This window comes from Coenobita brevimanus, chromosome 62, assembly GCF_032717465.1.
Source record: "Coenobita brevimanus isolate Jiangsu-jjx chromosome 62, ASM3271746v2, whole genome shotgun sequence".
NCBI classification, from domain to species: domain Eukaryota; kingdom Metazoa; phylum Arthropoda; class Malacostraca; order Decapoda; family Coenobitidae; genus Coenobita; species Coenobita brevimanus.
The window spans coordinates 38,796,438-38,811,803 of NC_137015.1; the positions used below are offsets into that span (position 1 = coordinate 38,796,438).

General features: G+C 40.8%; 1 protein-coding gene and 1 non-coding gene across 3 annotated transcripts; both read left to right on the forward strand.

Annotated features, from left to right (window-relative positions):
* Positions 1-3,485: 3,485 nt before the first annotated feature.
* On the forward strand, positions 3,486-11,750 carry eIF2Bgamma (eukaryotic translation initiation factor 2B subunit gamma). Of its 2 annotated transcripts, none has more exons than XM_080275672.1 (3): positions 3,486-3,508; positions 7,385-7,493; positions 9,490-11,750. In XM_080275672.1, exon 3 carries the CDS (start codon positions 9,523-9,525, stop codon positions 10,834-10,836), a length of 1,314 nt encoding a protein of 437 aa, XP_080131798.1. In that variant the 5' UTR covers positions 3,486-3,508; positions 7,385-7,493; positions 9,490-9,522; the 3' UTR covers positions 10,837-11,750. The 2 variants fall into 2 exon arrangements, with proteins under 2 accessions (XP_080131798.1, XP_080131799.1); XM_080275673.1 differs by lacking the exon at positions 3,486-3,508 and adding an exon at positions 5,692-5,733.
* A 384-nt stretch (positions 11,751-12,134) lies between these two features.
* On the forward strand, positions 12,135-12,253 carry LOC145404233 (5S ribosomal RNA). The gene has a single exon (XR_013898163.1). It is a non-coding gene; the product is annotated as a 5S ribosomal RNA (ribosomal RNA).
* Positions 12,254-15,366: the final 3,113 nt, after the last annotated feature.

Below are 15,366 nucleotides of genomic sequence, written 5' to 3' on the forward strand. Positions count from 1 at the left end.
AAGCAAAACACTGCTCACTCATGTGGCTCATTAGGGCAGCCAAGGTCCGTGACTAAAATACTGTGTACAGTACTTGATTCTGGTGCTGGCTGCCATCCTGTGTTGCTGTCATAAGTGTGAATGAAACCACACTCTTTGATGACACTGCACACACACCTCCATCACTGTATTATCTGAAATGAATAGCTATTGTAAATATCTGCAAATGCAAAGTGGAAGTTTAAGTTGTGCTATTCAGCACGGAACTCGACTGTGGATAAATAACTTAACTCATCCATCTATGCATTATCAAATCATTTAGTGCCACATCAGGAGTGTAGAGGCTTGAGGCTACGTTATTCAGTCCAGTCATTAAAGGATAACCGTTCACCAGCCAATGAGCAGCAGCATTTTTTTTTTCTTATGCATGGAGGGAGGAACTGGAACTTATTTTACACTAACTCACTGCCCTCCCTTGGTGGACATTTGTGAGGTAAATAAAAAAAAATGCCCAGAATTGGGGGGTCTTCTCTATGCTCTTTCTGTCAGAAATGCATATAGCCTATATGTAAGATGCTTCATTATCGCCATGAAAATTACTCACCATGACTATGGTGCAGGGATCCCCTCCAAATCTGATGCAGACGATGAGTATGAAAGTCATCACATTAACATCTAAGGTAGTCGGCTAGTACAGTTTTCAGTATCTTTCACAGTTATGTTAGGCTGGGACAGCTATATAATGTCATGGGAGGGTTTGGTGGGGCTTAGCCTCAACCCCTAGTTAGATGTTCCCTTTTAGAAAAATTCTTAGGAGGGGGAGGGGTTCTAATGAAAGATTTCCATGTATTTCAATTTTTTTAATGGTAATTTTTGTTGGAAATACTTGTTTTCTGCTGTGTGAGTGGGGAAGGGGAAGTCAAAAATGGCAAAATATTGCATTTCTGATAAAAATGAACATCATAAATATATATTTGTAACATGTGGAAATCTGGTAAATTTTTTGTAAATCACATCACTCTACTTCAAAACAAAAAATAAATTTTCTGATTGATATTAGTGATTTGAATGAATCTGCACTTCATTTTTTTTTTTTTATGGAAATCACTCGTTTTGGAGATTAAGTCTACCCAAGGCAAAATATACCTATTTTTGGGTAGTTAAGGAAGCAGTCAGGTCGCCCAAGGCGAAGTATAACGATGATCTCGCTGACTGGCCACGTTCACCAACCATCGTTCCGACTGGAGGCATCAGTGTATCTCGTGTCAAAACAACGGGAAACTTATGATTTAACCAAACCAAACCTAACCTCACTTGCATCTGACAGCCAGCTTTCAAACGTAAAAAATGCACGTTAAGAAAGTTAAATATGGCCGGCTACAGGCAGACCTCAGCAGAGATCCGAGGTACTTAAATATAGGATTTTCACATTACATATATATTTCTGAAAACAAATTTATAGTGGAATAGCTCCAAAATAACATGGTGTACAATGCAGCCGTGTCAGATTTCGTGGATTCAGTGATGCAAATACCAAAAACTGACCGGAAATTTTTCATTTGAACCCCCCACCACGGAAGGGGTGTGTTAATGTAAAAAGTCCTATCAGTATGACAAAATATCACTAAATGTACTTGATAAACCACCGGGCATTTGTGAGATAAATGAAAAAATACCGAACTGGAACCAAAGGCCAGAAGCACTGAACCCCAATCATCTCTCAATTCAACCCTTCCTCTCCAAAGATGTATTTCTTATTTGCTCTTCAAGGCAATGCGGTAACAACTGATTAATGGTAGAATATTGTCATACAGGATTGCTATGGTGATATGCCGGCCCAAGTTGTCCTGCTGTCTACCATCCTCCTTTTGGAGGTCAGGCAGGGGACTTTGGGAAGCTTATATAACCTAGCAGATCCACCCCCTGATAATATCGGTATTACCACAAGAAGGCGTCCCTCTCCAGCACCAAAAATATGAATACAATCTGATATGGACGAAAGTTTACCTAGTGCCTTGCATAACCTAGAATTTGTAAAACAGTCCTCAAAAATCACTGGAAGATATGAATATAACCCAACATCAATATATTCCCCAGAATTCCTGTAACAGGTATAAGTACTCACACCAGTCTATATGCGCAAAAACAGGAAAAAATTTAAGTAAATAAGAAACAGACAATTTACGTACAACATGGCGACGGTACCAGAGCCCAGGCGAAGAAACAAGACCACGAGTTTAATCAAATGTTCAGTAGTTTAATTATAACTTAACAATGAAGATATATTCCTGAATTTATTAGGGGATATTTCCAGCTTTTCAGCTATTCTTTATGAAATATATTAATGATACATGTAAGGGTGGGGTAAACGTGTTCTTTACTTTAAGCAGCGGAAAGGCCTTACTAATTAACTTCATATTACTTCAGTTGGTTTTCTTAATTTTTCTGACTATTTTCTTCGTGGTAAATCACCTTTTCCTGATGAAAAATTATCCCTCTCTCCACCCAGTGTTGCCAGGTGCGCTCGTTTCGCGCCAGTTTGGGCGACTTTGGAAGTCTATTTGCGCCTTTGAACGGCTTGGGCGATTGGGAAAATGACTGGGCGCGCATGGGACAATTTTGCGGTACATACCTTGATGGTATTTATGTAAAAAAAAGCAAGAAGACGCGACGTATGGAAGGTGTATATATCCAGCCATAGTGCACCATATTTCACACATCCCTGAGTGGCCAAGGGAGTCTCTTGTTGGCCAGAAACGCTACAGCTCATTACGTAATGATAAAGGTATTGTGTATCCCAGATGTTGTTGCGATAATGGTGCTGAAGAGGGACGCCTTCAAAGTTACACAACTCGGTCAATGGCAAAGGTCAAATTTCTGGGCACAGCGTTATCTTACGAGTGCCTAATTCAAGGTGTTAGGCTATAAGCTGCTTCCTTGATCTGATGATTTTGTAAGGATGGGAAGACGTAATTTCGATTTTGGTACAGATCAGCTAGAGCTTAGGTCATGCATCAAAATAGAGTGCGAAAGTTTTTATTCACAGTCCTCTTCCCTTCTGTGCTGTAAGTGGTTTGTAAAAAGGTGTGAGATTGCGACATAAGTGCAAGTAACAGATGCAGGGGCGATTTTAACACTTTATTCCTATCCCTACGTCGCTTTCTTGTGACGTATGGGGAACACGTCTTTTCCGTTGTCACGGTTGTCGCTTGATGAATGACGAAAGATACGGCGAGGTCCGAGGACGTTGTTAAGTTAATGCAGTAGTGCATTTATACTCTTCCTCAGTACTGAAATAAGCATTAGAATCAATGCATGCTTCAATATAATGGAAATCTGCCTGCTAAAATCATAAGTCTCAGCCTTACCTTTATGATGACATGGACAAAACAAAATCCACGACCGCCCAAAGCCACAAAACACCGATCAAAACAGTGTTGCAGCTGACGGTAAGGGAAAATAGCTAGATTTATAATATGAGTCAGAGCTGCACGTTCAGTTAGTAACAGATATTGTAAATTTGCCCAAGGTGAGTTCTAGGTAGTTGTAGAAAGATACTAAATTGTTATTAGGTATATAGAATTAGTTGTACTGTTCTCACGTCAGTGAGTTACGGAAAGAATCAGGATGCCCCAGATGACGAAAGTGCAGAATGTGTTGCTCATAATTTTCACCCTCCGGATCAATAAAAACATATTTGCAATGGAAGTTATAGAATAAGACTACATGTCAACAGTGCAGCCCAGCAGCTGCCAGGTATTATTTTGGTTAATGAGCCAGCTGGTGTTGTATGCAAGTCATTGATGATGTGGGATGGTTCAGGATGTTTGACAACAGGAGTATGTTAGACCATAGCAGTGACTACAATGTGATAGCTGCACATAATTTGTTTTTACCTTCTATAACCAGAGTCACCATTTGGGTTGGATTGGGTTTTGCTCGGATTTCGTTTAGTTTATTCTGTATTGATAGAATTTTTACTGCAGTATGGAACTGTGGAACTTGCATTTGGGTTGCTTGGATCTTTTATGCCATGTTTACTGAATTGTGGTAGGTGGGAGCACCCATCATCCACTCAATATGGTATTGCCAACTTATCTTTCATGTCAGTCATTGTTTTCCTGTATCACCATCACTCTTCCTATTACTCCCATTCTTCTCGTCACTATTTATTATTCTGCTTTCCACTTCAGGTGACTCAACACTGAGTGACAAGTCAAATGGTTTCTTATAATTCATGAAGCCATTTACAATTTGGGTGGTAATCATACGTATAGCCAAATAATGGGGTGATTGTGGTGCCCCTGTTAACTGGGTGGAAAGCCAATTGTGGCATCTATCCAGGAACAAAACCACATTAATCCCCACACCTTTCAGTGGTGAGATGCTGTCAGCTGCTTGGGAACATAGTTCACTGTATGAGACAGCCCTGTAGGAATGGGTGCTTGCCTGCAGTTGATGGGTTTGCTCAGTCAGACAGACTGGAGTAACACAACATTAACAACTGAATTGCAGTAACCTGATGAAGTTGCCATTTACAAACTTCCTGTTGATAAATTTAGTTTATACGGATTGGCCCTTTACGCTGTTTCCTGTTACTGTGCAATGGAACACCGGCATTAATACTGGTTATCTGTATTTTTGCAGCTTTGAGCAGCCACACCTCTTGGTTAAGTTTAGTTTTTTTTTTTTTTTTTTTTTTTTTAAGTCTGTGTGTGTTTGTGTTCTTACCTAATTGTTCTTATCGAATTGTATCTTTACAGGAATGAGTCAAGCTCGTACTGTCCCGTGTATTAAACCATTTTTATCATACATATCCTTAAATTTGATAATAGTTTTGGTACACCCTACTTCATTCGGTAGTGCATTCCACTGATCAGTTGCCTTATTTTGGAAACTAAATTTCCTTAGGTCTTTATCATCTCTTTTTATGCAGGTTTTTGCAATGTCCTCTTGATGATGCTTCCTCATAGGTTATATGTTCATTTATGTCTTTTCTTTTTCCCTGAGATGAGAGAGACAGAGTGTGTGTGTGTGTGTATGTGTGTGTGTGTGTGTGTGTGTGTGTGTGTGTGTGTGATGGTTTTTGATGTACTGTACAGTACAATCACTATTTTCACGATGGCAAGGGAATGTTTTTTTCCTAGGAGTCTCTGGATTTTCCTATGATTTTTGCGAGCCCCCGCATCTCCGCAGTCACTTGTTTTGAACCGACCATTGCGATGTTGGAAACAGATGAACGAGTCAATGACAACGAAGTTCAGGAACCCTTACCTGTCCCACCAGGTGAGCCAACGTCTCGTCAAATTACAAACTTGCTGGCAACCACTGCTCGTTTGAAAGAGCAAATTGAGGAATGTGATGGGAGGACAGAGATCAGGGACACTTTCCTCCCAATGGTGGATAGACTTGTGGCCGATTACAAGGACCTTTTCAATGCCAGAGTTCATGCACATCATCAGACTCTAACAACATCATTCCTGTCCTCTCGTATTCAACAAGTCCAGGTTTTGGAGAACATACAGGCTGGGGAGGACGAAGGTGCTGAGGACAAGGACATTGACGACATTGGGGAGCTTGATAAGCGCCCACTGGATTTGGAGGGCTTTGATGTTGAAGCATCGGGAAGTGGTGGTGTGAGGGACTCAACAGTGGTGGCAGGGAGCAGTGAGGGGGCAGGTGGTAACTAACCACTGTTCTCAGCCTCGGAAATTATCTTCAAGCCCCACCAAGCAGTTCAGCCTAAGTGTCAGTGTTAGTAAATTCTTTGTTTAGTAATATATTATATGTATGATTAACTGTATGTAATTTATAGTAGGGGTATTGTGTCATTAATGGATAGCTAAGGGGGAATGAGGTGGCTGACCCCGGAACCAATTACCACTTATAACGTGAAATATACGCACAAATTTCGTGAGTTTAAGTTTCGCGCCACAATTGCGGTACCAGTTAGGCGCAAAAATAGTGACTGTACTGTACAGTATTTTTATCAATAATTCTGATTAATTTTTGTCCTAGTTGACCCATACCCCTTCAGCAGGGTGGAATTAAATACAAAAATAAATTAACTGTGATCAAAATTCAGCTCTAAAACAATAATCTGACTTCAGACTGAAACACATGAAAACCCATCAGGAAAAAGGGGGGGGGAGGTATACCAAAATGATGGGACCTAACTGTGGTTCCTTGCCTCCCCAGACCCCACCCCATGACATTAACCAACCAGACAATCCCTGAGCCAGTCTTTGATAGCTGCTTAAACTACAACGGGCATTTACTGTAAGAAAACAAAGTTTTGTCACCCTTGACCAATTCATCACAGAGTACACGAGTTGGTTCAGACTCTGGCAGCCACAGTCTTGTTGCATATATATATGAGGAAGTGGTGGGTTTCTCGCAAGAGGACAACCTTTTCACAGTACAGCGATGTTGAAATGACCTGCTTCTGTTTGCCAACCTGAGCAGGTCATGGGGGCTATCTCTGTCAGGTCAGCCCTGATTGGCTACTGTCCTAGCTTGGGATGAATCCTGCTGTGCACCTACTACAAGCTACTTGATGAACCCAAGGATGAGAAACAGTGACAGAGGACAGCTGGGTTGTAAACCATTTTAAAGAGGGCGTCGTAGTGTGAGCATTTCTCTGGCATGGGTGCCACCTTATGGTACCATCTGCATCCTGCAAGGAGAACCCCAGTCCAGCCTGGCAGGGTCCCATGTCCTGTGTGAGAACAGCAGCTCCCTGCATCATTTTTTACATAAACAAGTAGTTAACACATTAACTGTGTAACTTAAGGACCACTGTGTACATAGAAGTTTATTTGCATTGGCACTGTTCTTTATTCTGTATGCAAAGCTACTGTATTAAGCCAATTCTTTGACAGTTTTTGCATGACAATATTTTTATTTCTGGGCAACTGGTGTGTTGTGGACTTCTGGGGCATCATTTTGAAAGCGCTGAACATAGCTGTTCTATTAATTTCCTTGAATGTACCTGAATTAGAATGGCAAGATGGGCATATAATACCACACTGAGGGACAGAAGTGTGAGTGCAGACTAAAAAATAAACTTGCATTTGAAAGAGTAAGGTGTTGGTGGTGATAGGCTGAAGTGAATGAGGCATTGCATATGGGCAGGCTGTGGTGGTTGAGTAGGTGGAGAGAATGTTGGAGACTAACTAGGGACATTGGGATGGTGCAGAGCATGCAGCATGAAAAGCAGCTGCAAAGTCAACATGGTAGACCCATGTAACGATCAAACACTGCTATGCAAAAATATGTTTAAAAAAAAAAAAGAAAAAAGAAATAGAATAGCTGTACAGTACCATTGTATAAAATAACATGCATGATATTTTAGTTGCAGATTAATTTGTACTGTGCTAAATCACATTATTTTTGTATGTTTCAGGTCATCTTCAGTTGAGTTGAGAAAACCAGTTTATCTACTTGATAACTGTCTTTGGGAAGTTAACAAGACCACCTGTAGTTCAGCCACACCATTACCTTCACCAGCTGAGGTCAGCACAGTGAACCTTGTGTGTGTGTGTTTTCTTCCCGTGCATTAGTTGCTATTTCATTTACTATATCCATGAAGCCTTTATACATTTGTTCTGTTTTATCATCTGTTTATTCAAGAATTGCAAATAATTATTCTGAACGAATAAACAAAACTCCATTACATTGTTGCCCACAGCTAGCAGATTTCATTCTCTCTCTCTCTCTCTCTCTCTCTCTCTCTCTCTCCAGATTGTCCTTACTGTTTCTTTTTTGAACTCTAGTGTTTTATCAGACTTCTCGCCATTCCATGGTTGCTCTTCTGCATTTATCATACACAGTTTAGCACGCCTAACCACTTGAGTCAGATCACATATTTTCTCGATTTATTCTTGATGATGTCAATAATATCATTGAATATAGAACAAACGCAGAGGTGGGGTTAATGAAGACTAACCTATATGTAACTCCTCCAGTTCACTGAAGCTGAATACTGTACGGTATATTCTCCTAAAATCTGTAGTCATGGTGAAGTGCTTAATATTCTTCACTTTGCTGGTGTTTTATGCCAGTGAGGACTAAATGTACTGTACCGGTATGTCACTCTTTGTTTCACCATTTGGTCCTTTCTTACTTTTTTCACCTCCTGCTTTCTTTTGGATAAAGCTTTTTCACCCTACAGTGTACTTTTATATATTTTCATCTTCATAGGTTGATGTTGGAGAAAATACTTAGATTACCGTATTTTCTTCACTTATTCAGGTGAGGTTAGGTCAGCAACACTTTCATTAATTTAAAAAAATCTTCAGTATGACCACATACACATTTGTTTTCAATTGTATAATATCACAGTTCATATCTCTCAGTTCATCAAAAACAGCAGCTAAGTTTGTATAACTAGCTAGGCAAACCATTGTATTTCCAACGTTGATTCTCCATAGGTAGCCAAATCAAAGCCAGAGATTATTAGCAACCTGGTTGTGAAAGTAAAAAAAATATCAGAATGTCATGTGGTTTATAAACTTAATGATACTGGGAGTGGTACAGTAGGATATATATAGTTATGTGGATCAGATATTTGCAGCATGACTGATAGCATAAGAAGTGTTTCAAGTCTCTCTCTCTCTCTCCTTTTTTTTTTTTTCCAAAATTGTAGCTACCATAAGGTTATGGGACTTTTTTTTTTAAGCTGTGGTTTTTAAGTTGGCAAGTGAAACCAGAGAGATGCATATAGTATCAGAGATGCACAAGTGCCAGATTTTAAGATATGGGCAGTTCCTTTTATGTCTGCTAACTGTAAGATATAACGTTTGGGCCAACTGAGGTATTAGAATGAATGAGTAACAAAATGTATCTCAGAGTGCTGTAGGCAACATTTTATTGGAAAGTATATTGTTTGCAGCAGACTTTGCAGTTATCTTGTATGCTCTGTTTACTGAGTAAACAATAACCTGTACATGGATGGTCACCTCGTGTTCAGCACACAAAGAATGATAGGTTATTGTTTGCAGCTTTGGATGGTTTACAGTAAACCAAATCAAACTGAATTTTCCTTGTGTACTTCCATAAGCATCATTTGTGGGTGCTAAGAACTTGTTAAAGTACAGTACGAATTTTTTTAAATGCACAGTTTTCAGCAAAGCATACTAGCTTTAGTTTACTAACAGGAGAATGATTGTTTACCATTTCCATTCCCCATAATACTGTGTGCAACTCTTCATAAGTTAAATACTCTCAATTCAGGTTATGTACACAGTAGCTTGTGACCTCCAGTCTTATAAATGCAGTGCATCCAGGCATCTTTAATTAAGCTGAGCTTGATTTTGGCTCTCACTTGTTCAGTATATCCTAGAAAGGAACTTTTTCTTGGCTTCCACCCTTTGGTTCTTTTGTTTTGCATTAAAGAAAAGTAAAACTACAGGGAACTTGCCTTAAAATGATCTACAATAACCATTAGGTTATTATAAGGACATTGGTAACTGCCAGTATAGAATAATCCCCACCCTGACTCCTCTGTAGCTGCATTGTGGTGGGGCTGCAGAGCGGAAGAAGATGCGGGCAGAAGTGCAAGCTGTTGTGCTGGGTGCTGGCCCAGGGATGAGAATGACAAGTCTGACCAGCGACACCCCCAAATGCCTACTGCCTCTGGCAACACAGCCCATGGTTACATTCCCCCTGCACCTTCTCCAGCAAGCGGGGATGACTGAGGCTACTGTGGTGGTAGCTGCTGGGGAGGAGAGCAGAGTGGCCAAGGTTGTGGAACAGTGTGGACTCACTATTCAAGTTGATTCTGCTCCAGTCAACACCTCAACTGACCCAGGAACTGCTGACTCCCTCCGACACATCATCAATAAAATAAAGAAGAGTGTGGATGATGTCATCATCATTTCTAGTGACTTGGTAACAGATGTTAAACTCCAGGATGTACTAGATTTTCATCGTTCTCATGGATGTGCTCTCACTGCTCTTACTTCACCAATGAGCCGCCAGCATGTTCCCATGCCTGCCCCAGGAACCAAGACCAAACCATCAATTAATAGTGACGTGATAATAACTGAGGCCAAGACTGGGCGTATGGTGTTGGTGGTGGCAGGTGGAGACTATGATGACTGTGTAACCCTCCCTGTTCTCCCTGCACACTCCCCCACCCCCCTGCTGGCCTCCACTGCTCTCTTGGATGCTCATCTCTATATTGTTAAGCGCAGTACCTTGGAGGAGGTTCTTGCTAAAGATTCAGTTTGTCGAGACATGGGATCTTTCAAAGCTGAAATCCTGCCCTATATTGTTGCTCGCCAGTTTGACAGCAACAGGCAGTCAGTATCAGATGAAGATTATGAATCTTTGGTGTCACTGTATAACACCAGTGTTGTTCCATCCCGTTACCACTGCTTACCCACGTTTGATGCATTTGCTTGTTTTGTTTATAGGCATGATGGTGTGTGTGTTAGGGTCAACACCATGAGTGCTTACTGGGACATAAATAAAAGGATGCACTCACTGTTTGGACAAGTACTTCCAGGTTCACCACATCCCCTGCTTCACCCCTCGGCTCAAATCCACCCAAGAGCTCAGGTGAGTGGTGACAGTGTAGTTGGTGCTGGAAGTGTAGTGTGTGAGAAGACCAATGTGACCTCATCAGTCGTAGGTAATCATTCCCGTGTGGAAAGTCTGACTCGCATTACCACCTCTGTTCTGGGAGACTACACCACCATTGCCTCTGGCTGTGTAATTGATAATTGCCTGGTGCGGGCTAATGTGGAGTGCAAGTGCACACTTAAAAACTGTATAGTCACTGATGCCTCCAAGATACAAGAGGGCAAAACCTACATCAATGAGACCCTTGAGGCCACACAAGACTTTGCTTAATGACCAACACTGCTGGGTCATCCATGTCAGTGTTGCTTCATGTATTCAAAATAATTTTTACCAAGTAGTTATACCCAATAACAGTGTTTTAGGTTTATTAGAAGTGATTATGAATATAACTTGAATTCCGTACCTTGTTAGTTGAAAGAATAAGAGTTATAAAAAAATGAAAAAGAAACAAAGGGTTCAAAAGGGCTAGTAATGCCATTGCATATGGTGTGGATGGGTTCCGTGACCCAACACCATCCATTTGGTGTGCATCTCCTACAGCCTTTGCTAGTCAAGGTCCCATCAACAACCTTCACTTGGTGAATCTATTTCAAACAGAATTCGAGGGTCCAGTTGTGTGTCGCTGACCATTAATCTCTTCAGCCTGGTTATGGCCTGTATGTTAAATGTTGGCTAATATCAAACTGTTTTACTGTATTCGATATCCCCAGACTGTTGGGTTTAAAATAAGTTTAATGCATATGATGATGATGTCACATACATTGCATAACTAGTGCTGTGCAATCACCACATATGATATTGCCAGAGGGTTCCCTTTTACTAGCTACGGTACTGAATGGCTGTGGAGGGGTGGATGCTTGCTTGTGGTTGAGTGGTCTGCTCAGCCTGATACACCAGGGTTTCTTAATGTCAGTATCAACAACAGCAGCATCAACAACATTAAAGAAAGGGAGGGGGGAAGCTCAGATAAGGAATCTAGTGCCAGGAAGTGTAATATTGGCATATTGAAAAGTGCTGTGATGTGACTGAATAATGGAATGGGAGCTGGTGTTGATGGGTTTATGTAGATGTGATTTAGAGCAGTGGAGAATGAAGTGAAGCGAGCCACAGCTCAGGCTGTGTTGGCCGTGCATCACCGCTAATTACTCCACCCCTATGCAAACTCACCGATGGCGCTATGCAAAGACGGATTTATTAATTTATTTTTATTATTTTTTTTTTTTCCAGCAGATGATGCCCTGGATGTTTATCTTCATGTTTATAATAAACAAAAACAAAAATATATATATATATATATATATTTGGGTTTTATCCCAGGTATCCCCGTAGGGCTAAGGCGTTGCCCTTGGGTAGAGGACTTTTGGACTGGAGCGTGTAGCATTTTATGACCGGATGCTCTTCCTGATGTCTACCAATGACCTTTGGGTGGCTTCAATCCTCCGACCCTTCGGTCAGAGCGGAGCGCTCTAACCCACTGAGCCATGGCTGCTACATATATATATATATATATATATATATATATATATATATATATATATATATATATATAGACAGTATATATTTACTTTGCCAACGGCCATACCACGTTGAGTACACCGCTTCCCGTCCGATCAGCGAAGTTAAGCAACGTTGGGTCTGGTTAGTACTTGGATGGGTGACCGCCTGGGAACACCAGATGCTGTTGGCATCCCTACGTGTCAAGTGGGGTTGGTGGAGGATTGGTGCCCCTCCCTGTAAAACAATTAACTCTAAGCCCTTGGCCACCCCGTTTGGGATACTACTACTCCCCTATGCAAAGATGGAGAGAATTTTTTTTTTTTTTTTTTCCAGATGATTCCCTGGATGTTTATCTTCAAGTTTGTAATAAACAAAAGCTTCTTCCCCCCCCTCCCCATTTTTTGTGCACCACGAGGTAGGATGAAAAAAAGGTAATTGCGCAGTCCCCGGGTTAAATGTAAGCACTAGAGTAGTGCTTCTTATTCATAAATGTAATACTAGAGATTTTTATTATTTTCGTGCAATAGAAAATTCATCTGTTTCTCCAGTATTAAAAAATAAATAAAGATGTTTTTCTAGTGTACATGTTTACTTGCAATGTTCTGTTGCATATTAAATATTAAAATATAACTAAAGCTGGCATATTTATTACAGCAATCGTTAAAAATCATCTCTTGGACATCATGTGCTCGGTTGTGACGTAACACATGCTATCCACTGTCAGCTAAGTTGATCATTACACCACATGTCAAATTACTAATGGCCTAACATCTGTGCTGTAATGTATATAAAGTGGGTCATAAACAAATCGCCTCCATGTCGCCCTGTCCCCCACCATTTTACTGCCTTGCTCGTAGCTCACACCCCCATCTCATATACCTCTCCACTCCTTCCCTCCATCTCATCCATGGCCTCTGCCTCCCTCTCCTCCCCTCCACCTCACTCACATACACTCCTCGTTAGTCTCGGTCTCCATCCTCACCACATGGTCAAACCACCTTGGTGTATTTCTCCTAACACTTCTGTCACATCCACATCTACATCACAGTGCTCCTTCACTTCCTCATTTGTCAGTCGGTCTCTCCATGTAACTCCACATGATCCTCTCAGATAATCATTTCTACTGCTTTGTGGCCTTCCAACAAGGTCCAAGCTTCACTTCCATATGTTAGAGTTGCTATCACAATGCTGTCATACACAGCGACTTTTTTTTACTTCCATCCTCACTTCCCTGTTTCTTATCACTTCTTTCAAAGAATCGGCAACCTTCCTTTCTTGTTGTATCCTTTCAAGCACTTCACCCTCCAAACTTCCATCCTTACTCATCACACTACCCATGTACAGTACTTAAATGCACTCACATTTTCCATTTCATCATCATCCAACCTCACTGTACATCCAGTGACTACATTTCTCTTGAAGACAATAACTTTACTCTTCCTGACATTCACCTTTAGATTCCGTTTCTTACATATACCTCCAAACTCATTCACAGAGCCTTGCAGTTCCCCTTCCTCTTCACCTACAATACAGTATCGTCTGCAAACAACAGTACGAAGAGTTTCCAAACACTGCCCTCCTTCATTAAGGCCGCACCAACATCCACTGCCGTACCTCTTTTATAACCCCATCCATATACAGATTGAACAACCATGGAGACAAAACACATCTCTGTTTCAGTCTAACATTCAGACAGAAAATTTGCTCAGTTCACTATCCACACGCACTGCAGCCTTAGCCCCCTCATACATATGGTACTTATCACTGCATTCAGCAACTTCCCATGTATTCCATATAGGCTATTCTTAATATTTTCCACATTCCTTGTCTATCCACCTTATCATATGTTTTCCCCAAATCAATGAAGGCCACATACAACTTTTTTCCCTTCTTTAGAATTTTTTCCACTAAAGACCTAAGAATGAATATCTGATCCACACAACCTCTTCCCTTCCTAAAACTTCCCTGTTCTTCATTTAATTCAGTATGTATTTACTAGAGCATGCACTGTGAATCTCAGAAAAGAGGTGGAACTTTATATTTTCTCTCTGTCACGGCAGTACATAATTGTAAGTAAAGAATATGAAAATGTGGGTCACCAACTCAGCAACTCCACATGTAAACATATCAGTATTCTGCCTGTACCCAGATGCTGCCTGCACCTCACAAACCATGCTTTTAAATAACACTTTGTTGTGCTGGAGACCAGTAAAAAGTATGAAAAGAGACTGAATTTGGTAAATTCACCTAAAATTTGCCCACAGCTCCTACACTGCCAACTACAAGCCAAAGTTGAGATCGAGCGATGCAATTGTTGGAGAGTTAGTAGTTCCTGCAGTCATTCATAATAAATATGATATTCCCTTTGTTAGCATTAGTTCATTGTACGGTACTATTATTTTTTACCATTAAATGAGCATGGTTTACAAAACAATTTTGGAAGTCAGGAGGACTTTACTATTTGTCAATCTATAGCCCGACGCCATAATTCTGTAAGGGGTGGCCATTTGTTTATGAGTTAATTGTTTTACAGGGAGGAGTGATAACCCTCTGCCTTCTCACTTGTCATGTAGGGAACATAATTGGTTGGTTACACGGTTACCACCCAGCATTGTAAATGGTTTCCTGTATCACAGGAAACCATTAGACTTGTCACTCAGTGTAAAGCCACCTGAATAGGAAAGAAGAGTAATAAAAAGTGACCAGAAAGATGGGAGAAATAGGAAGAGAGGGAGGTGACACAGAAGTAGGTAGCACTACATTGAGTGAGTGGATGCTGGTCACCACCAGCTACCACCAGATTTCTTCTCTCTGAAAATTGGGTAAACAGTAGGTTGAACCAACCTCCTGTTGGTAAGCTTGAATGATAGTGACACCTATCTCTTGTTACAGATGTTCAAATAGATCCAGAACCTTCCGTGGTATAACAGTATTACACACTGGCACATCCTCCTTAATGTTATCAAAAACAAGCTTGTGCTGAGAGAATTGATGGAGACATGCATCATGCTGGCCTGTTAACAGAACATCTAGATAAGAGATCATTGGTCTGGAAAAAAAAAAAAAAAAAGAGAGAGAGAACAGTACTCTTGAGACAAACACTTTTTGCATGAAATTTCTGCCATGGCACAGGACTCAACACTAAAATTCAGATGAAGATAAATTTTAAAAGGAAGACTGAAAGGCCACAGGCGACCTGTACTAAATAGTTTATTGACCTGCTGGAGCTTTAACATTACAGTCTAGACCGTCTGCACTCATTGCAGCCACAGTCATACACTAGGACAGTCTCACTCCCAGTCA